General features: G+C 43.3%; 1 protein-coding gene across 7 annotated transcripts; it reads right to left on the bottom strand.

Annotated features, from left to right (window-relative positions):
- Positions 1 to 5,555: 5,555 nt before the first annotated feature.
- RLIM (ring finger protein, LIM domain interacting) lies at positions 5,556 to 21,632 on the bottom strand. 7 transcript variants are annotated; one of them, XM_067304363.1, is made up of 5 exons: positions 16,764 to 17,961; positions 15,554 to 15,632; positions 11,371 to 11,564; positions 10,424 to 10,507; positions 5,556 to 9,588 (listed from the first exon to the last, which is right to left on the bottom strand). In XM_067304363.1, the coding sequence occupies exons 3-5, from the start codon at positions 11,537 to 11,539 to the stop codon at positions 8,054 to 8,056; spliced, it is 1,788 nt and encodes a 595-aa protein (XP_067160464.1). In that variant the 5' UTR covers positions 11,540 to 11,564; positions 15,554 to 15,632; positions 16,764 to 17,961; the 3' UTR covers positions 5,556 to 8,053. The 7 variants fall into 7 exon arrangements, with proteins under 7 accessions (XP_067160464.1, XP_067160465.1, XP_013804579.1 ...); XM_067304364.1 differs by lacking the exons at positions 15,554 to 15,632; positions 16,764 to 17,961 and adding an exon at positions 21,487 to 21,632; XM_013949125.2 differs by lacking the exons at positions 15,554 to 15,632; positions 16,764 to 17,961 and adding an exon at positions 21,094 to 21,100.
- Positions 21,633 to 22,640: the final 1,008 nt, after the last annotated feature.

Raw genomic sequence — 22,640 nt, 5'->3', positions numbered from 1 at the left:
GCAGCCCGGCGCCTTCGCCGGCATCCCCGGGCCACGCGCGCAGCCCGGCACCTTCGCCAGCGTCCCTGGTGCCACGCACGCATCCCGGCGCCTTCGCCGGCATCCCCGGGCCACACGCACAGCCCGGCGCCTTCGCCAACGTCCCCCAGGCCACGCGCACAGCCCGGCGCCTTCGCCAGTGTCCCCAGTGCCACGCACGCATCCCGGCGCCTTCGCCGGCATCCCCGGTGCCACGCATGCATCCCAGCACCTTCGCTGGCATCCCCGGTGCCACGCATGCATCCCAGCACCTTCGCTGGCATCCCCGGTGCCACGCGCGCATCCCGGCGCCTTCACCGGCGTCCCCGGTGCCACGCGCGCAGCCCGGCGCCGCCAGGCACGGCCGGGTCGCCCCCGAGGCGCCCGCAGCGCTGCCCAGCGAGCCCGCGGAGAGCAGCCCCCGCCTGCCGCCCGCCCGCCCGCCGGCCCTCGCGCCCCCGAGGCTTCGCCCACGCGCCGCCCAGCGCCTCGCAGCCGCCTCCCGACGTGGGGCAGCGGGGCCCCGCTCACCGTGCGGGGATCGCTTCCGCCCCGCCGCTCCGGGCCTCCCACCTCCCGCCTGGCGAAATCACATTTGGAAAATTCACCCTAAAAATTAAAACCAGTGCAAAAAAATATATATATATATATATATATAAATATATATATATACACACACAGACATACGGAGCGGGCTGTGTCTGCTGGCTGCCCTGCCGGAGCTGCGCACGGCATCCCTCTGCTGGCGGAGGCTCCCGCCGAGGGCCGGCGGCCGCCGGGAAGGTGCCCAGCCTGCGCCCGGCCGCCTGCGCAGGCCCCGCCGACGGCTCCGGCAGCGCTCGCATGAGCCCGGCGACTTCGTTTCGCAAAGAGCCACGACCTGACGGCACAGGGTAACGCGCCAAAACCCAAGAAACCCTAGGGATTTGGGTTTTCCCTGCGTGTAAGGGTTTAGGCATTCCTGCTGCGTTTGGTAGCTGAAATCTCCCGTGAGGTTTGCAAAAGCCGGATTGCTCAGGTTTCCAGTCCACGAGTCTCCTCTGCACCAGAAGAGCGGCATGAAGTCACAGATAAGGACTTTACGCTGTCCCTGTGAGCAGTCCCATCATTTTGACTTCAGTGCTCCTCCTGCAACCACCACTGACTGCATCAAATTGCGCCAGCGCGGCCGCAGCAGAGCCGAGCTTAGGTTCACTATAGTAAAGGTCCCTCAGCAGGTCCAGTCACGCTTGAAGCAGCTGGGAAGCATGAGCTAGCAGCAAAACAGCACTTGCTTTTCTCCCCACCCCTGTATTTCCCACTGATATGGGTAAATCCCACTGAAAAATGGCCTTGAACAGCGCTTCCCAAGCCCTCTCCGCAGAAACGCTCACTGTTCTCAGCGGAGCGCTTCAGGACACTGAGATGGGAGACAGGCTGTGGGACGGTCTCTGAAGTGTGCCCTTCCACAGAACAAGGGTAATCTGGCTCTTCCCGAGCTATAACATCTAGCTTCTCTTGCTTGGTGTGCGAGTAGGGACACAGAGAAGCCATTTTCACTCTAGACACTGAAAATTAATTTTGCAGGCAGATTCCTTCACATCTTTTGGAGAGAGCTAAGCGACGTCACTGAATGAATGATTATTGCTCCACTCCCATCTGCACAGGGATGGAAAGGTTCCTCAACCTGTATTTTGCTACGGCCTTTCTCCCTCTCCCATCCAGCAACAGGACCGTTCTTCCATGGAAGAATACTCCAAAGGGAGGAGTAGGACAATATAAAAGGTTATAGGGTTTAAGCACTGAGAGGGAGGAACTAAGTTATACAAAGTTTTGCAGGCCAAAACAAAGATCTCAAATGTAATACAAACATTGGAATGAAGTCAGCGACACAAGGGCTCCAAGGTTTGTTTGGATTTTTAAGGCAATCTGGGGGTCAAGCAATGACAGTTTTTAAGGAACAAATACAGGGATACAGATACCAAAGGACTTCTTCCTACAGGGAGATGCAGGGCTGAAGTCAGCGAGCTGGCAAAGAGTTTCTGGTATAGAAAGTATGGGAACTGCTTCTTGCATGGAGACATTGAAATAAAAGTAAAGGCCTAAGTTGAAGACTGAATTTCAGTTTGAACTGGTCAAGTAATTGTATGCTTCCAGAACAAGACAAACCACAGAGCTCAAAACGAAGCCTATGAGAACCGGGGGAAAAAGCTCCTTATCAAAGAGCGCTGCCCGTGGAGACTGAAGCTGGAGAAGGATTCAGATTCAAACCATCCCTTAGGGAACCCTGCAGATCTTTCCTTTTTACCACAGCCAGATCATCACTCACAGTGCTGCCAAGCATCAGCCCAGCTGCGATACTGCTGCCCACCTCCTCCGGAGCACCTAAACCAATGGGCACTGAATGTTTCCGTACTCCGCAGCAGCTTTCCACCCCTTCTTTTGTTTCAGTGTCATCACGCCTCTCTCAAGGAACGGCTACGACTTCCTACACAAGGAATGGAGCTGAGGTGAGGGGAGGTGAGGGAAGCGCTGATAATAAACATAGCATCCCACACCCTAAAAAATTTCCTTCCCACTCAAGCAAGCGTTTGCACGTAGATCAGATGCTAATTTCAGGATGAAGCTTTTAGCCATCTGTGAGTGCTTACGGAAGCCACAGCACACTGCAAAGAGCGTGGCATGTTTCTCTGGATTCGCAGCACTGAAGTCAGATCACTAGGCCCTAGTACTGATGGGCTCCCGTAAAAGTCACAGCTACTACTTGAAAGACAACTTAGGGATGACTGTTTTGGTATCCCATATTGTCCACTGACAGATTTACAGAAGTCTGGTACATAACGAGATTTATTCCTGCAGTTCTATGTACTAAGAAGGAGCAATAAATTCTTCTGAGAACTTAGCTAGATACCATTCCAGTTCTTCCCTTTCCATCCAGCCTCAAGGGAGGAGGCAGACAAATGAAGTAAATTCCTATCACATCCATTGTAATTTACTCCAATACATTCCCACCATAAGAAGAATAAACCCAAGGAGTGATGATCAAGCACAAAATTATCACTTCATGCATTTTATTGAGTCTATTTCAATTTGCGTTATGACATCTTACATAGGGAACAAACTCCTCCTAAATGTTAGCTATCAAATCTCGTCAAACTGTTGTCTGATGACCTCAGAGTACCATTTTGTACTAAACAAGTCCAGTATAAACAGATGTAAAGCAGTGTACAAAAAAAAAAAAAAAAAAGGAAATGATTACATTCTCAGTTTAATTCAGGGCTTCCCAACCAACAGCCTTACTAGCAGATAGCAATATTCAAGAAGGGGTCTTGGGTATTTTAGCTTAAGGAAACAAAGCCAGATGAGATAATCAAAACAAATTGAATAGCTTGTTTCCCCCATAAGAAAAAAAAAATACCTCATATCAAAAAGAGGTTGGGAAGCCCTGGTATAACAGATGCAAATTTCTTTTTTCTTAAAAAAAAAAAAAAAAAGCCACAACACTTAAATGTACTTTGGGCAAGTTACCATTGATTCTGTCTTTTCACTCTCCTTCTTCCCTCCCTAGTCAAGGATAAACAAACAAAAAGCCTAGTGTCTGTATAGATTTGAAATACTTCTGAATTTGTTACAAATTCCCTTAACATGGCTCCAAGCCAACCCCCACGGAAAGCGACTCCTCCCGGGAGAAGCCAGAGGAGCAGGCAGACATTTCCGTAACAACCGTGTACCGCGGCAGCTCAACACTTCATTGCACACCCTCAGTCAAGCAAGTCCCCACAGCAGGAGCAAGCACAACGGTGAGAAAATCAAGACATCAGACAGTTACACAAACGTACACGTTACAGCAGTACAAAGGATCTCAAGCTAAAGATGAGGCTGTGGCTGAAGCCAACTGGATGAACCTGTGCATTGCAGCGTGATGACTAAGATCATGCTGGGAGCTTCGGAAAACACCCAATCGCACTGCCAACAGTCAGAAATCAATGGTCAGCCTCAACCGTGTTCCTTTTCTCTTAGACCTGCGTTATTATGGCACCACTCTGAATCTCCCCATTGTGCAGGCAACCATTTGGAGATAAACATCCACTGCAATTATACCAGGGAAACAGCCCTTCGGACTCCACATATTTGCATAATCCAGCTAAGTGACGGGAAACTGGAATGACAGTCATTATGGTCCATTGTGTCAACATTAGTGGGAAATACATTAGTTTGCAAGTTGACACAATGGACAATTATGGCTCCTTCAAAATTGGTACGGTATCATGTTAGTGCAGCTGCTATGCATGCACATTAATACTTCCTACAGAAAGTCTTTAAACTTTTAATGGGTAATTTCTATGCGTGCAGTAGCTACACTAGTCAAATCATTGTGAAAACAAATCAATTAACTGCCTACAAGTTCTTTGCAAAAAAACAACTTAAGTAATAAAAAAGTGCATGTAAAAGGGAAGTCTAACAAACCTCAGGAATTACTCTTCACAGTACTCTTTTAATGAATAAAGTCCTAATTAAAAAAAAAAAAAAAAAAAAAAGGCAAGCAAGCACCCTCAACTCTTTATTGGTTTACAATTCAAGTTAAACTGTCCACTGCACTCTTAAATAAAAAATAGCGTGCATTCTTCTAGGTTTTGGCCTCACAACTGCTTCAATACCCATGTATGGAGGTCCTGCGGACACAGATCAGTCCTGCAAGAATGGAATTAAGCTCACAGGCAGACGGACGGGCATTCACAATATGAGCTCGTGTGGCTTGCCATTAAAAACCCACCACGACAACTCTAGTTAAGCAGGCAGTAACAGGGGAACTCCTTCAAAATTAAAGTAAAGCAAAAGCCTTCAATGAGAAAGAAACCATGTTGCTCTAAGAGACAAGATGCACATTTATCCCCGCTTTGAAGGAAGGGTAAGAGACGCTCCCACAAGGTGGCACTACGAACTAGGCAGTTGATGCAACAAGGCTGCCTCTGCCTAATACTCATTTCTGTACAACCAGGCATCAGAAAATTACAAAAAATAACCGTTTTAACCCTTCAGATGGCAATAAGCATGAGTAAAGCGGCTGCATCCCGCCTGTAATAGCAATGCCAAAACAAGCAAGCTTGAATTTAGGGAAGCTGTAAGCACAAATGCTCAATACCAAAATAATCCATAAGCAGTAAATCAGGCTAATTGCGAACCTTGCTAAAATCAGAGAGGCTTTTGTTTTGTTAGCAACTAAGGTGTTAATTCTGGCTTTTCCAAACTCCAAGGCAACTTTAAAAGAAGAGAAATTACCTCGGGGCACACTAGGGCACAACGCGGTAGCACTTGAGAGTTCCTGTTGCCAGCCCCCAGGCCTACGACTCTGACGTAAAATTGTGCTTTGTGCGTGGCACACTACGAAGGCGTCCGTGACCACCACCGAGCTGCCGGGCGCACCTGGGAGCAGTGGGGACACTGCTCGGCCCCCGCGCCGTTAGCACCCTCGGTGCTCGCAAAGGCAGACAAAACAGCTCCGACAGTCGAGGGCTTCTTAACTGACATTAAATTATTTGTTCTTGGTACCACTTGGGAAACCTCCAACATTTTATTTACTTGTTGCTATTGTTACATAAAGATAAAATGTTAAGGCATGCCACTATCAAGCTATAACAAAACCGTAAAGTTGATTCTACCAAAGTGTACAGTTATTGGAAACTCAGAACATTAAAAAGAGAGTTATGCTGAATGACACGTATCACAGCCGTGCTTCACATTAATTAGCACTAGTGGGCTCCTTTCTTTCTGGTCACCATCCTTAGTCCTCAGAGATGTAGCTCAGATTTTCAAAATCTAAAACATAGCCACGTAGAGAGGGTTGGGTTTTCCCCCCCTTCTAATTCTACTCTCCAGCAAGCCAGTAAAGCTACTGGAAGCTGCAGCTGATAGCATGTATTTGCTATGTGTATGCTACCGGAAGAAATTCAGAAGTGTTATTTTGTTGAGGAAATTTTGGCATAAAGTACATTATCTACATTCATGAAAGTCCAGCACCTGAAATTCATAGCTAATTTCCAATTTTACAGTGATGCACATCAGAGGGAAAAATTTTAAGAGCATAAGCTTATTTATTCTTCCACTTAAAAAAGAATACACATATCCCCTCTGCCACGATGGTGTGCCCCACCAGGAGGAAAGCGAGCTCAATAGCCAGTCAGGGTTTCCCACTGAACCAACCACCACAAAAATACACAAGTAGAAAAAAAAATTGGAATTTTGGGACACTGTGGAATCCTTAACTAGCTGATGAGAAGTTAAAATGGCTTAGAGCTGAGACTATATTTTAATGTAACCACCACTATAAAACACTGAAAATGTGTTTTAATTAGGAAAAAAAAAAAAAAAAAAGATAGGGCAGCTTTGGTTTTCTGTCATCTGAGGAGCAAGCAACATCTCCCATATAGCCAGCAAGAGCAGTTCATATCCCTTCATAACTACTGCCCTGAAGTTGAAATAAATAATTGCTTTCCCCACTGCACACATTAGCTGGAAAAAAAAAATCACTAAAGAATAAAACAGAAAGAATAGCTTACTGAGGGGGTGAAGGGAAGCTTTCCCCCAACACTGATGAGTGTTAAGGTACATTTTCCAATTCTCAATTTAATATGCCACATACTTACTTTTAATAGAAAATTTAACCAGTTCTAATCTGTCCAAGAGGAGCATAAAGAGCTTTTTTTTTAAACGTGTTGCCAATTGCCAGAAGTGTAACATTTTAAGTGTACTACAGTAATCAATTAGAAATTTCAAATTTAACTTAGCACTAATAATTAATCTGCTTTACAGTTAATACTTAAAATTATTCTTCTGTGGCACTTTAGTCACAGGCTACTAACACTGGATATCAGCATGTTCACTAAACAGATCGAGTTTACCAATATTGTTGAAGCTGGTGGAGGAAAAAAAAAAATCTGTCAGTATTTGTCTGCTGAAGAGTTACACAGAGTTGCCTCAAAAATTAAAATAAGATTTGGTACAAAAAATTGGGCATAAACCTCACTGAATGAACTGGTACATACCCATTTGTATTATTACATATTAGTAACCATACAAAGAAATAACCAGTCATTAGAACCATTTCTAATTTTTATCATCTTTTTGGTGGCATTACTGAGCCAAAACACTGCAATTATAACATTCAATTTCCATTTTTTAATGCAATTAAGATGTCTAATTCAACTGTTCTTATATTACAGTAGCTGTTCACATAAATAGTACAGATATGCACTGCTCTTGACAGGTACACAGTTACAAAAGCAGCTCTCTTGTATTTAGTTTGCTCTCTGTGGTGGGTTTTGTATGAAAAGCATTCTCGATTTCTAAGCATGGTACAATTTTAATTCTTAATGCATTAGTACAACAGTGCATTGGAAAAGTACTGAGCTTCTACAAAAAAGCTTTACAATTTTAAAACAGATTTTTTTTATTTAAACAAGCATAGGCAATTCTTATATTTCCACAACAAGATAAATATCCCAATTAAGCTAACAGCTCATCCTACAGCGTGCCATAGTGATGGGGAAAGGGCTAACATTAGTGTTATTTACACAGACATGTCCAATATTAACCCAGTATGAAAATTAAAAGTATATTCAAGTGTGCAATTAAGTTCATATTATTTTTCAGTCGGGTAGTTGGATCTCTTGCAAAAAATCCTTTACGACTCACGTACATTTAGCTGGGATGACTTCTCAGAAGAATTCCTCATAAGTACAATCTTGAGGACAAAATGCTTATTGGCCTGGGGGGCAGGGGAAGAACTTAATAGTCTTCATAATGAAAAAATATTTTTAAATGGGTAGATGTCTTTGGACAAGCGATATTTATCACAAACTGACTAGACCTTGAAAACCCTAACTAAAGAAATGCTCCAATTTTAAAAGCTTTAATTCAAAAAATGCTTTCATGAGAGAAGATTCACTCCAAGTCATTACTATACATTTAGGTACCACTCAAAAAGTGGCCATAAAGGAAGTGACTTCTTTGCCCATCACTATTACACTAGCTGCTTGGCCAGGAATTCGGATCTCATTTAGACAACACTCTCTCTGTTACCGGAAGCTAAGACTGCTCTGCGACAAATGGGGCAAGTGGAATTTTCTGATAACCAGCGGTCAATGCAGTGGACATGGTACTCATGGGAACAAGGCAGTTTACGAAGCTTGTTGCCTTCCGTGTATTCTGTGATACACACACTACAGGTTTTCAGAGCATCGCTCTCACCAAAATTCCTCATTGTTAGGTTGTCAATTTGTTCTTTGGTGAGTCCTCTTGGTTGGTCATCGTCATCTTCGTTTAATAGGAAAAATTGTGCCAGGCTAAGGAATGGTAGAGAACCACTTTCTTCAAATGTGACCGATCCCCTAGTATTCCGACCTTCTCGTCTAGCACCAGATGTCGAACCACCTTCATTACCACCTTCATACACCTCCCCTGAGCTAGCATCTGTACCTTCATTGCTTGAACTACCACCACCTCCATTCTGTGGCTCAGAAGCATCCACATTCTGATTTGGAGTGGGGCCACTAGGATCTGCATCGCTATCACTATACATAAAGTAACTTAACTCTCCGAAGCCTGTCATTATCTGCCTTAGCATGGTCTGAATAGCAACTGATGTCGTCTCACTCAAGCCTGTGTTTAAGATTCTACGAATAGGAATCCTAATGGTACTGACATAAGTTCTCACTCCAGCCCGTTCTGAACGGGAAAACGTGCGCCTAAATCCTCCCCGTTCACTTTCGTAAGTGACTGTGTTGTTAGGTGTCTGGGACCTGGACCGAGTTCTGTTGGCTATGCTGTCTCTTTGTCGATATTCTCCTGGACGAACTCTTCTCACTTGAAGATCGAGTACTATAGTAGGAGGCCTCTGCCCAGGAGTTGCAGACTCACTGCTGCCATTAGTTTCTGAAGAACCTGCTGCTTGAGGAGCAGGTCTTGTTTCAGGGGCTGAAAACAGAACTGCATTTTCACTTGGCATCTCAGTCCCCACTGTATGCTGCCTTAAGGTCACATGCTGCCTAGTTCTAGAACTTCCCTCAGCTTCGTTTACCGAGGAATGGTCAAGTGTCTGAGATGATGTATTGTGATGAGCCCTGCGAGGAGTCTCACTCACTGGATTAATAGGTGACCTACTTCTATCAGTCCTAGCCCGTGTTCTCCGCTGTTCTGGGCTCCTACTTCTCGCTCTCCTCTGCCCTCTAGGAGGAGAGGCTTCCTCAGTTGTTAGCTCCTCAGAAGTGCTCCTTTCTGATCCAGGCTGCCTTATGGATGGCGATTCAGACCTTGGAATTTCAGAGTCACTTTGGCTGTTTTCCAAATCCTCCCCACTGGAAGGCTCTACCGATGGCTCATTCTCAGTTTCTGGATTTGTGTTCCCATTATTACGGTTGACATTTATTTCCAAACTGAATCTGAAGTCACCACTGTTTGGGTTAGTCCGGCTCACTGCTCTCCAAGATTGGTTCCCTCGTTGCCCACTTCGCGTTGTATTTCCAGTCTGTCGGACTGAATTAAGCCAGTCTATTATAGAATCTCCATTTGAAACATCTTCTGCGGACTCTGCACCTGTGAAAAAGACAGGGAACTACCAAAATTAGAGTACTGAGCTAATTTTGGAGTGATCTTTTCCAAGAACATAATTGCTTACTTTAACAAGTGACAGTTCAAAAGCGCTTAATCCTATCATGCACTATTGTGGTTTCACATGTAACATCAACTCTCATCTGCTAGAGCTCTTTTAAGGGAGCAGGAGTGGACATTTTTCTAATAGGTATGGAGAGGCTGTAGTGGTCACACAGCAAACAAGTCACTAAAATAACACGTATTATTTATCATAAGTAAATGGAAAGTCAACCAGGTATCAAGTATCAGAATACATCAGATTGCTTAATTGTTTGGAAAGAAAAACACAGAATATCGCCAATCTAGTGACCGCTAAACGGAGAACTAAGTCTGTTCTGACCCTTCACTTGAAGCACAGCTTCATATCAAACCCATCTCACTGAAGAATAAACCCCAGTGACAAGCTCCAGGAGTCCTCCACCAACATCTTTAGAGGGGAGATAATGTAAGCAATACAGAATCCTTGAAAGAGAAGAATGAAAAACAAAACAAAAAAAGGAGTGCCAAAAGCATCCCAGAAGGGAACAGACAAGAAAGCAATCTAAACAAAAATAAAGAAACCTAGAAGAAACTTTATCTTGATGTAAGTAACAGACGCGTTATGGGTGAAATCTGTCCCAAACTGATCTCTGCAGCAGATATCAGACATAACGTTCACTTAGTTTTGAAACAAAGCTCACCTTGCACCTGCCTAGGCTTAACTTGTTCCACTCCTGCACTCAAGTTAAGGTCCGTATGGGGTGCTAAAGTTAAGAGTTTTCACAAATACTGTATATACCTCTATTCTCATCACTGTTTTGCTGTGGTGGACCTTCTTTAACTTGGTGTAGCCTTCTCAGCAACTCTTCTTCAGTAATTTCACCTTTGAAAACAAGCAAAGTTTTCCAAAAATATTTCCAAATCATATATATGGCAAGCATTATCCATAGCTTAAGACCATATTTCAAAGGCTTTGATACAAGTGACTGCTTATTTCGCTTCCCCCCCCCAATTAAATCCTGCCATAACGAGATAGCCACAGATTGCTGAAGAGTTCAGACACTCCCAACACTGTTGTCTCAAGTATCTTTTACTGAAGCTGAAGGATCTGACAGTTACAGCCTATTCAGAATACTGAAGTGCTTTCTGGGTTCTGTGACCTCTACAACTCAGTTTTCTTCATTCTATACCAGCTAAATAGCTTTAAAAAGAAATAATCAAAATAACACCTTCAAAGCATGAAAAAGGTTTCCATTAGCTGAAGTCACATTTCAAATTGAAACTGGTTTGAATTAAGCATAATCCTATGAAGAATCAACTTAAAGCAAGCAAATCAATTAAAAACTGACATAGAAATGCCCATGCAGCATGTTACACCAGATTAATTATCCTGTTTTTACACTGTTAGGTGACCAGCGCAAACTTTTCATCCAGGGAGGTCTAAGTGGGATTTAACTTTTCAATCAAAAATGTCTAAGAGTCCATAAGTAGGTAAACTCTGGATGCTCCCCTCAAGTTGTGAGAACACTAGACTTCCATATCTGATAAATCCACACTACCCTAACGACCTCTCCATTAATCAATGCCCCCCTCAAATTACTCAAATCAGCAAAGAGCTACTTCCTACTATGGAAGACAACTGCAACAAGAAAACTAAATGGTGAAACAGACTCAGGAGAACAGCAAAAGGACACACATCACGTACAAGCAATTCTAGTAAGGTGTACACACATGAGCATTACCCACCTGGTGTTCCTAGCAAATTGTTATCTCTCATAAGCCTGTAGTCCTCTTCACTCAGGTTGTTTACGAACTGATAGAAAGCTTCTTCTCGATCTAACCGATCTAGCTGACTCTGACGTTGTGCTTCTGATTGATCAAGGTTTCCTTTATCACTAGAATCTGAGCTTTCCATCTTGGTAAGATGAGTGGAAGAGGATCTAAAAAGGAGAAAACAAACCCTTCATCCAATGTAATGAAATTTAACATGATATTTAGGTGAGTTTAAACTGTACTACATTCTTTACTGTTATCATTAAATTCTGAAAGAAATTTAGTTAGCTGATGAAGTTTCAGTGAAGATAAGCTGCATAATCACAAATGAAATCACTCTCAAAAAAAAAGCATGAACTCCTCAAGATGCACAAACTAAAACTATAGCCTCAATTATCAAATGTTCAAAGCAGCAATTAGGAACACAAGGAATAGTATTAACCATAACCTTTAATCTATCTTTATATACACAGTTGAATAGCTGTCTATGACTACCCCTCCTTTTTAGCATAAAATACCCCAAAACCATAACTGCCTAACAACTCACAAAACATGCTTAACGGTGCCATACAACAATGTAGTACAAGGCACAAGCCATCCTTGATTATGTTCTGTTACTCTAAAAGACAAGTTTATAGGACTAAAATTTCAGCACTTCTTCCTTCCCTGCACCATAGGGAAGAAAGCAGGGCTCGGTGCAGCTTTACAGCCAATTAAGAGAAACACTTTATTGCCAACATCCAAATGAATTTTAACAGAATAAGGTGGGTTATGAGGAATTCAAATATGGAAGTCTGAAGATGCTAGGGAACACTGTACATGCAGAAAAGAGAGATATTATATCCCTCAAAAAAGGATTGCTGATGGTGATCACCAACAAGTTCCCAGGACAAAAATCCACCATGTATACCAGGCATTATTTCTGCTATAAAGAGCCATTTTCTATATTGTGTATTTTTTCAATATAGCCTTCTCATGCTCTTTTTCATCTGGACAAGATCTTTCACAATGTCTCTGAACATCAATGAATGCAACGCCTGTATTTGATCAATATTAAAACAAAAGGCATGCAAATGCTGGAAACATTCTAGCACTAGCTGCCCCATGCAAATATATCAAAGGAAGTTAAAATAATAACCAGTTTCCTTAATCATAATGCCTCACAATTCACAACATCAAGAATTTTCCTGTATAACTGGTAGAATCTAGCTACTCAGAAAGGTGATTAGCAAGCTAATCCTCTGCATGCTAAAAAGCTCCGTGACAATATTCCCCATCAGAAAACATTCCTTTCATTTAAACCATATTTCATGTGACATGAAAATACTGGAAGAATAAAGCTTTTCTGCTTTTTACTGGAAAATTTCCAACTCTTAGACATCTGTCTAGTGCAAAAAGCATCTTTTTTTGGTTTGTCAGCACAGCTGTCAAGTCAAGACTGCCCACAGTTTACATTAGTGCTTCTCCAGAGAAGAGAAGCGCTGCATGATCTCCAAGGGTAGCTTTTTTTTCAGCTGCTATTGTGACGATTAAAGTGCACAGACAACCTGAGTGTGTAACAGCAGGAAATTCCATAAGATATAACATTCCACTATTGTAGATAGTAGATTATAAAATAAGTACTCCAATTTGCTTTGTCTCTACTTCTGAAGCAGCAAAATGTGTTTTTAAGTTAACTGTATCAAGGCACAAATGACTTGTTGCCACACAGTAACAGAGGCATGGAAGACTACCGGTATTACTCGGTTCTGTGGATTTCTGCCATTTTGCCAAGCAAATTAAGTTTAATTTTTATCCATCAGGAAGAAGCAGCCATCACTGGGGTTACTGCTGTTTCAAACGGAAGCCTAACAGCCCTCTCCGCATTGCTAAACCTCTGGTGCAATCTAAAGACTGCATGTCCCGTCTGAAGAGCTGCATGTGCTGTCACATACACTGATAAATGAGCCCGTTTACACTGGATGTTACACAATGCTTTCAGCAGGGTATGTACAACTTGGACTGAATTCAGTTATGAAATCTGTACGGACTTCAAATCTCAGACACTTGCTTCTAATGAGAGCTTAGCTTGCACTGAAACTCAAACAACTTTTTACAAGCTTTCCGTAGCAAAATTATGACCCCAAGTAACTTCACTTAAAAACATATTTGTTCTAACAAAGACATCAGAAATACAAAGACTGCTGCTTTTGCAAGAAACACCTGAACAAAGCCTCAAGTACAATGACACACTTGCATCCAAAATAAAACCCAGAAAGATGCATTAGTTCTTTGGGGATATGCAACACAATTCTGTGATCTGTGTTACCTTTCTATGAGGCTGACAACAATGAAGCAGTGGGGGAACAAAGGCACTCCAAAGTTTCCAGTACAGTTAATAACATCAGGGAATGTAATAAGGTACTAAGGGGCAGGTGCAGCATGAAGTTTTGTTTGTTTTAAACTCACTAAATAGCAGGACTGCTACGATTTTGAGGAAAATATTTTACAAATGGAATGCATTCATAAAGATGACAATGTTAACATGTTTGTAAGCATTAGACTAATTGTACAACAGGTTTTAAAAAAAAAGAAAACAGCTTTAAGCACACAAAGTATCCAATTTGTTTACTGCTTATGCTTTGAAATTTTCCTTTCAACTGCAAATTCCAGTGTTTGCAGGTGCCTTGGCTACATTCTGCCTATTTGATGCAAAGATATATGGCCATTCCTATTCAGAAGATGAAAGAGAAACTGTTCTTGGTCAGGAACAAAGGGAGGGTGTCAAAACAAGCAAAGTGAGGAAAAACAATCTCATTTACCCATAGATTAATGTATACTTCAGTAGGTGATTGTTTAGGAAATGCCAAGAGTAAGTCAAAGTCATAGTCTCACTTGTTTCCAGGTTTGCTCCCCCCTCCTTTTCGATCATCTCTGCTCTTCCCTCTTAAGCCATAAAATCAGCTGCTGGTCAAGATTACAAAGATACTGTAACTAAGAAAGCCTCAGAGGTGGGATTTTAAATTAAGAATTTCACCTACATCAGGACTACTTCTACTAGTGACGCTAACTCACTGTACTTTCCTACTGCAAGCTACAATGAATACAGATTACACTAACCCACCGTAGCCCAATTTCAAGTTGTTCAGCTACTTCAAAGCCATATAAATGCTGAGTCTATATAGGACATTCACTTTGAGAAAAATACACAAGTAAGTAGCAAACCAACACACTTTCCCTACCTTACTGCTGATAGCAAATGGGACAAAACTCTTCAAAATACAGTTCTGATATTATAACCCATACATGGAAATTAAGAAAGCAGCAGAAACCTTTGGATAGAAATCTCTCTCTTCACCATCCACCTTTTCATTTTAAGCTTCACACCTTAATGTCACCTCCCACACCACTACAGAGCTCTATATTACTAGAGAGAGTTTATAGAATATTAAGAGTACTATTATGTCATCATGACTCCTCATATCTCACCTAGCTGTGCAACAGGATTTCGGTGGTGGCACCACTGCACCACCACGCTCCTACTTCCACACAGTAGAGTGTCACAAAAATACCTTGAGAATTTTTCCCTCATTTAAGATTCTGTTCTCAGATCATACACTGCAGAAAATTAAGGCTGGCTTAAGGAAGCCGACTACTGTAACACTGGGAATCCTGATGAGGGAAAGCCAGCAGGTATACTGTTAAGTTACAGAAGAATGACTGACACTTCATTATCAAATAAGCAGGTACATTTCCACTCTCTTTCTTTCTTCCAGTGGTGTAGTTCAACTCAAAGTAAGATTTTGTTCTTCTCCAAATTAAAAAGACTCAGAATTCCTTTCTTTTGTGTCCTCCCTTGTCAGCACTGGGTTGACAAAGGCTGAAGGAGGTCAAATCTGTGAGTAGGAAGTTCAGATCTGTTGATTATGGTCAACTTCAGCTGAGCTATCTGGAAAAATCTCTAACAGGGAAAGAGAATATCATCTAAAGCTTGCACAAAACAAGATCTTCACTAGAATAAGCCATATTCTTAAAAAAAAAAAAAAAAAAAAGACAAAACCATACAAACACACACAAGAAGGAAGAGAAATATTCTTCAGCAGCTGAATATCCAGACACATTAACTGCAGTGCATATTTAATTGGTGTTCCCATCCTCTGACAAGTCAGCAAAGTACCTTCCCTGCAGTTATGCTCCACCAGACTCGGAGACTCCACAGCACAAATGACTAGCTGTCTCGCCACCACTGCTGCAGACTGCGGTACAAAAAACAGTAAGCCCACAACAGGTATCATTTGATACATTATTTTTTATAAGAGAAGGTAGCATTATGCTCTCTTGGATATAAACAATTTAAAAATACTAGATATTCCCTTAATACTGCAGCTACCATTCTTATACCCAATACAAGAGGTTTTACATTTTCCCATAGGTAAAGGTGTGTATAAATTAAAGCAATCCGTCAGGAATTTATTACTGCTCAAAAAGCCCAGCTGGACCACCAGTCGTGATAGAATACTTGCATTGTCCATTCGCCTTCAACAGTAACAGTGTGCATCTCCATACTGCTTACCATTTAGGGAGTAAAAAAAAAAAAAGATTCTTCCCAGAGGAAGTACTGGTGGACCAAATGACTCAGTGACAATTCACTAGATCATCCTCCTTCAAAAATATATTAAATATGTCCTGATAGCATTTATCTGTGTTGAATACCAAGGCACTACCTTAGTCTGCCCTCCTGGTTTTTTAATTTAAATAAAATTTACATAAAATAATTAGAATCCTCATTAAACCAACTAGATAAAACTTACAAGATGTGACAAACTCGAAAGTGACTCTTTGGCAGGGCTAAAAGAAAACACAATACCTTAAAATTATAATCTTCATTAGATGTACAGGGCAAGTCTCAAAAACTTTAAACAGGAGAAAGGCACTTAAATTAGTTAAACCACAGAAACAACTCATACTTATGAGCTGGCTGGGCAACAAAAACCTCCTCGTGAAAAGTGACCCCATCTAGGTGTTACTAGTATTTCAATGCTACATGACGATCTGCTGTGCCTTGTACCTTAGGAACGTTTCCTGAATTACCTCACGTCCCAGCAACATAATTAATACTTTTGTATATACAAGAAGGATGGCAATATGAATAAGTGTTTTATAGGTGTGCTCAGCAGAGGGCTAATTTCTCAGTTATGATTCATAACCTCATCTTAATTAGGTACTTCTACCGGTAGAGCACCTTGCCTACTTCCAGCCTACAGAAGCCATCAAACCCTTTGACTAAGAGAAGCAACTCCATAGTGGAAGCCAGAAATTCTTTTTATTTTCTGTTTTGGCTTGTTTCAGATAAACTGTTTTTTCCAGTTTTCACTGAATATACATACCCGTGCACCTGAAAGGTTTTGCACCTACAGGAGAAGTACAACAGGTGGCCTGTTCAAAGCCCTTTCCAGGAACTCTGACTTCAGCAGCCTCTGCAACTCCATTTCTCAAATGACACAAGAAGAGCAGCTAGAACTAGCAGTGATGTTACTCCAAGTTCTCTAAGCACTAACAGAAACAACTTCACCTGCAGTATTAGTTTTCCTGGAATAATTAAAAGGGGAAAAATAACTTCCATGCTTATCAGTACCCAAAACTAGCAGAAAGTAGGACATAACATGAGCTATATTTTTTTCATCTTAAATATTGCATCATTCAAGCCTGCAAACTCAAAAGCAAAAATGGACTAGAAGGGAATCCTATCATTAAGGGAAAAAAATACCTCAAACTAGTGAAATGAAACAAATACCTACTTGTGTTATATACGGAGCTTTATTAAGTCTTTTCCCTTTTTGTGCAGGTACACAAGCCTGATTCTGTGATCAGAGTGAAAGCTTTGATGCCACAGGAACAATTCACTAATCTACATTTTAGAAACTACAAGTAACAACTTCTCTAGTTTTCAAAGTTGTATCATGAATTGTGGATATATTCTTTTTCTGCTACTCTTGCTTTCTACAGATAGTCTGACTGACACTGATGAACAGATCTCCCTTTTACTAGACTTCATAAACTTACCACAAACTTTAAACACTCAAGAATGCGCTATGTCCTCTTTGCCTCAAAAAACTTTTTGGAAAGTTGAAGGCAAATTTTGTCTTCTGTAAAGTGCTCTGTATAAACTGCTATAAGAAATTAAATACTACCTTAATTAGGCATGTTAAACATGGATTCAGCTATTTCATTACCCCAGTATGTTTCAAAGCAAAGGCCATAAAAGAAGATGTCATTTTGAACACTCATTTTAAATAACAGAAAGCAGATGAATGCTTTTGCAGAATAGGTGCAAAAAATTGCAGAGAATTTAGAAAAAAAACAAAAGAAAAGAAAGAAAAAGAAAAAAGGAATGCACACTTCAACAGGAAAAGCTGTTGAGACAAAAAAATGAAAACGCTAGCAGATACACCATCTACTCCTGAAATGTCAGAAAGAAGTAGTGAAATCAGGTATGGAAGCCTACCTGTCTCCAAGGGTCCCACAACAAGAGCCATCTTACTCCTACAAATTCCCAATTCAACAAGAACTAGTTAAACAATAAAAGAAAACTCATCACAGTTTTCCAATTTTATCTTCAGTATGAAAGGGTGGAGCTTACCAATTCCAGAACTGAACATGTGGAATGAAGGTGCAGTTCTGAAAAGAAAATGCAGTAAAAACTGCCAACATCAAGGGCTTAACCCACTTATTAAAACAATACCTTTCACGAAGAAGTTGAAAATAACATTACGATAGTCCTGCCTTCTGTCTTCAAGTTCAGATGATACCACAAAAGAGAACCCTTAGCATACACAAGACATCACAAGTTTCCAGCACTGGAAGAAGAGTCTTACGCAATGGCGCTCTTCTTCCAGAAGCGAGCTTCCTGCTAGGTCAGCAAGCAAGGGCCCACTCTGAAGCTCGAAGGAAGAAGTACTGCTGTACGCAAGTAACCAGTGTTGACACTGAAAGACAGAGCAGTATAAACAGGATGACTTCCAAGGGAGTTGCACCCACAAAACTGATGACCACCATGTAGTATTCAGATGTCTGAAGAAACAAAACTTCTGGTTAATGAAAGTACTAAAATCAATCATAACCCATTAAATTTCACTTAAAGAAAAACTCCACTCTAAGTCGACTACCGAATCCCACTGTCTCCACAAAACTGTTGCTAACACAGCTTCTAGTGCAAGTAAAAGACCAATATAACAAATGACTGTCACTACAACCACAAACCACACAGGAATTCCGATACAAGGATTTTTTTGTTGTTCATGTCTAGTACATAACAAATATAAAAGTGGAAAATAAAATTAAGTAAAACTCATCTGTATTTAAACACGTCTCTAAGACTACAAGTCCATTTCTGATGACTAAGGCAGGCAGGCTCAAGCATTTTATTAACAAGATTACACGCACATACACCTTGCATATTGAAATTAAGACCGCTCTAAGCAAAATGTTTTTAAGTTACCAAGTTAAGAGAAAGCAAACGTGCATTGACTTTTGTTGCATATTCAATTATTATTAGATGCTTTTACAAAACTGTGCAACTTTTCAGCCCTTGCTGAGTAAGAAGCTGAGCTTCAACAATCTGAATCAGCAAAACAAACACACACACAAACACCCTAATGACTAGTGCCTGGACAATACGATGAAGATAACAGCCTCGTGTGTTTCTGATGTTCTTCACTGCAGCCAGGAGTCTTCAAAAGCAAAATGGAGTCTCTGTGATGCTACTAGCTATCCTACACACCAAACGAAGATCCTGTCTCTCTAAGTTATTACACTGCTACACTATATTCAAGCATTGTTTTTGAGACGCACAAGACCACCATATTAAGATATCTCAAGGACAGAGATGTTCGTGTTTTGTTTTATCCCTTCGAGACTATGCTTTTTCAAGCTAAAGAGCTAGCCATGAAGACCGAGACTAAAACATACATTGAAATATAACAGCTCATTCACGCTCAAACTTAGATAAATACCTAATATTCTTGTTTGGATTCAACTGTTTTAACACATGGAGACTGAATACAAAAAAATTTAGGGCAGCTTAGTAACACATACTAAACAACATACCTTTAAATTGGACTTAAAGGCAATCTTTAGGCTCAGGTACACAAAGTTATATTAAGCTACAGCTGTAAAAAAATGCGCAACACCTCCACTGCAACTAGAAGCATCTTATCAAGATCAAGGGACTTATTTTGATAGATTCCTATGAGGAAGAGGAATACAGGAATAAGCCATGCAAGTATATGATATACCAGTGCTTTACAAGTGTCTCCATTTAGAGACCACATTGAGACCTTCACCTAAAAATACAGATACAAAAAAGACACATAATGGAAGCCAAACACTTGTAACGCTGTTTTCCAGTATACCTTGGTATGTCTATGAATTTATTTATATGCTACGAATGACAATCACTGCCTGCTAAAAAGATGTCGGGGTGGTTATTTCAGGGACAAACATGTATAATCAGAACTGTTGATGAAGGCAATGCTGCAACTATTATGCTTCTGCGGTCTGACATAACGAGAACCTCTTAATTTAATAACGTGGGGCATTTTCCCCTTGTCATGAGCAGGCAAGACAAAATTTCCAAGCTATAATTCTTTTTGTTCCAAAATTGTAAACCTGTACAGGGAATACAGTCATTTTAAGTGCTAGCTGACCACTACAACAAAACTAAGCATCAGACTCCCAATTAAGATAATTAACTGCACAAGAAGCAGCCAACTGTTTATTCTTCAAAAAGACTTGTCAAGTCACTGCAATTAAAATTCAGGGACAATTTGGTACTGGAGCTTCTTTCGCATTTTTATGATGACTTCCAACTTGAAATTAACCAGTACTGACAATCTGGATAGGGGAAATAAATCAGATGCATGACTGTACTATTTGGGTACAATCCAGTTTGAAGGCTTGTTTACTCAAAGACAAGCTTCTCTGGATAAAGACTGTATCTTCTCAAAAAATGGTGAAACAAAACTACTCAAAAATAATGTATTTTTTGTTGTAAAACCTTTTGGCAGGCTTCTTATTCTACACAATAAGATCTAAAAAGCTTAACGAACATTAACAATTACATACAAAACAACCAGATATTAATCCTCCATTAAAGAGCCCGGAAGATAAAGTAATATACGTGCAGTGCTCTTGACTACGGTTTTGAAACACAGTAAACAGAAACCCTGAATGTCAGCAAATAGTATTAAAAAAGGAGAAGGCGGGACTCGCACAGGAAGGTAAGGTGACAGAGCAAAGATGACGTGCTTAAGTGGAGAGAAATTAACAGGACAAGAATGGCAAACATCACAGCTTTTAACAGGTCACAGATAAAGGGAGACAGCAGTACGAACTCCTTTTGCCCGTCTCCCAAAATAGGGTTTCTTGTTTCAATTCATAGAAGGGTAAACTGAAAACATGGTCCTGAAAAGCTACAAACCCTCAAGGAGGCACTAAGCAGTATGGCGAGGCCCAAGGTAGTGGTTGAAATTCTCCCCCCCACACACTTCCCCCCCCCCCAAAAAAAAAGGGCCTGGTTTCGAATCCTCTTCCAGCTCATAAGGCTACCTAAGGGTGCGGAGCCCAGCGGCCCTTCCCGAGGGGGGAGCGCAAACCTCCTCCGGCTCCAAATGGAGGCACGAGCCCGTCCCGCTTCGGCGGGAGGCCCCTGCCACGTACCGGGGGAGACGGGGCAAAAGCCCCCGCGGTGACAGGCCGGGCCCACCTGGGGGAGCCGGGGAGAGCGGATGGTCGCGGCGCCCCGGGCGCACCCGCCCGCGCACCGCCATCACCGCCCCTGGCTCCATCACGGCACCCCGCTCCGCCTCTGCCGCGGGGCGGTTTCGGCCGCGGCCTCCGCGGCCCCGCGCAGCCAGCGGCCGCCCTGCCCGGCCCGGCCCAGCCCCGCGCAGCCCGCCGGGCCTCGCGCAGCGACGGCGCCGAGCCGAGGCAGAGGGGCCCCGGCAGCGCCGGCCGCCCCCGGCGCCGGGCGGGGGCCGCCACCTCCCCTGGGCCTGGGCCTCTCCCTTCTCCAGGCCATTTTGAGGGCCCGCCTCCGGCCTCGATACTCACCGCCCGCCGCCGCCGCCCGCCGCCGCCTCCCCAGCTCTCGGTCCGCTGCTGCCCCCGATCTCAGCGGGCTCGGTGCCGGCTCGCCCCGCTCCGTCCGTCCCCAAACACTCGCAACGGCTCCCTCCCTCCCCTCTCAGGCGGCCATTTTCTGCTCCATTGTTACCAAGGAACGGGGGCCCGGAAGCGGCCGCCGACAGAGGAAGTGAAGGCGAGGGCGCGCCTGCGCATGCGCCGCCTCCCCCTCCGGGGTGGGGGGGAAGTGCGGGCTAGCGAGAGGAGAGTGGAGGACTACGCGCATAGAGCGGCCCGGGGGCGAGGGCGTGCCGCCATTTTGAAGAGGGGCAAAGGCTGCGGGTTGGGGCGGGGGGGGTGTGGCGGCGCTTCCCGGGCGGGCTGGCGGCTCTGCCGCGGCCGCCGCCTGCCCGCGGCGCCCTGCGGTGCGCGGGGAGCCCGAGGCCTGGCGGCAGCAGCAGCTGCGTGCGGGGCTCCCGGCCCTGCGGTAGCGGCGGGGCCCGCGTCCCGCCGCGGGCGAAGCCTGCGCACGCGGGGGCCATTTCAGAGCGCGGCGGCGCGGCGCCCGGGAGCGGCGGGCGGCGGTGCTGGCGGCTGAGGGAGGCCGCGGCCCCCGAGGGCGGGCGGAGGCGTTGGCAGCGCGGAGCGGCGGCGGGCGGCGGGGCCTGGCGCGGCCCCTCGCAGCCGCCCGGGGAGCTCTCGCGGCGGCAGCGTTTCCCCCTGCTCGCGTCTGAGCAGGCAGAGCGATACTGAGCTCCTCTGTCGAACGCCTCGTCGCCTGTTACAGATGATTGCCACGCTGTGTAAAAGCTCGATATTCCAGTTTTAGAATTTTAGCCTCAAATAATTAAATGCTGGACTTCCCATATGCTATAAACCTGTCCTGTTTTTCGTTGTGTTGTGTCTTCTTTTTTTTAAAGATTAAACTTCTCTGCAGTGCCTCCTCTCTCATTGCAACTATAAATCCCACCTATGCCCCTTCCAGGATAAGCGCGGGTCCCCTGTGACGTTCTAGCAGAGGGGTGAAATCAGAAGTCAGTAACACATGGTGGGAAGAAAACTGTGGCTGAAAAGATACAGTGAGAAGAAGACCAGGAGAGAAAAAACTACAGTCTCGGTTTTGAGCCCGAGGGGGCTGGGGT

The sequence above is a fragment of the Apteryx mantelli genome, chromosome 13 (assembly GCF_036417845.1).
Source record: "Apteryx mantelli isolate bAptMan1 chromosome 13, bAptMan1.hap1, whole genome shotgun sequence".
Taxonomy (NCBI): Eukaryota; Metazoa; Chordata; class Aves; order Apterygiformes; family Apterygidae; genus Apteryx; species Apteryx mantelli.
Note: the sequence above shows the minus strand (reverse complement) of the source record. Positions and strands in the feature narration are given on the sequence as shown.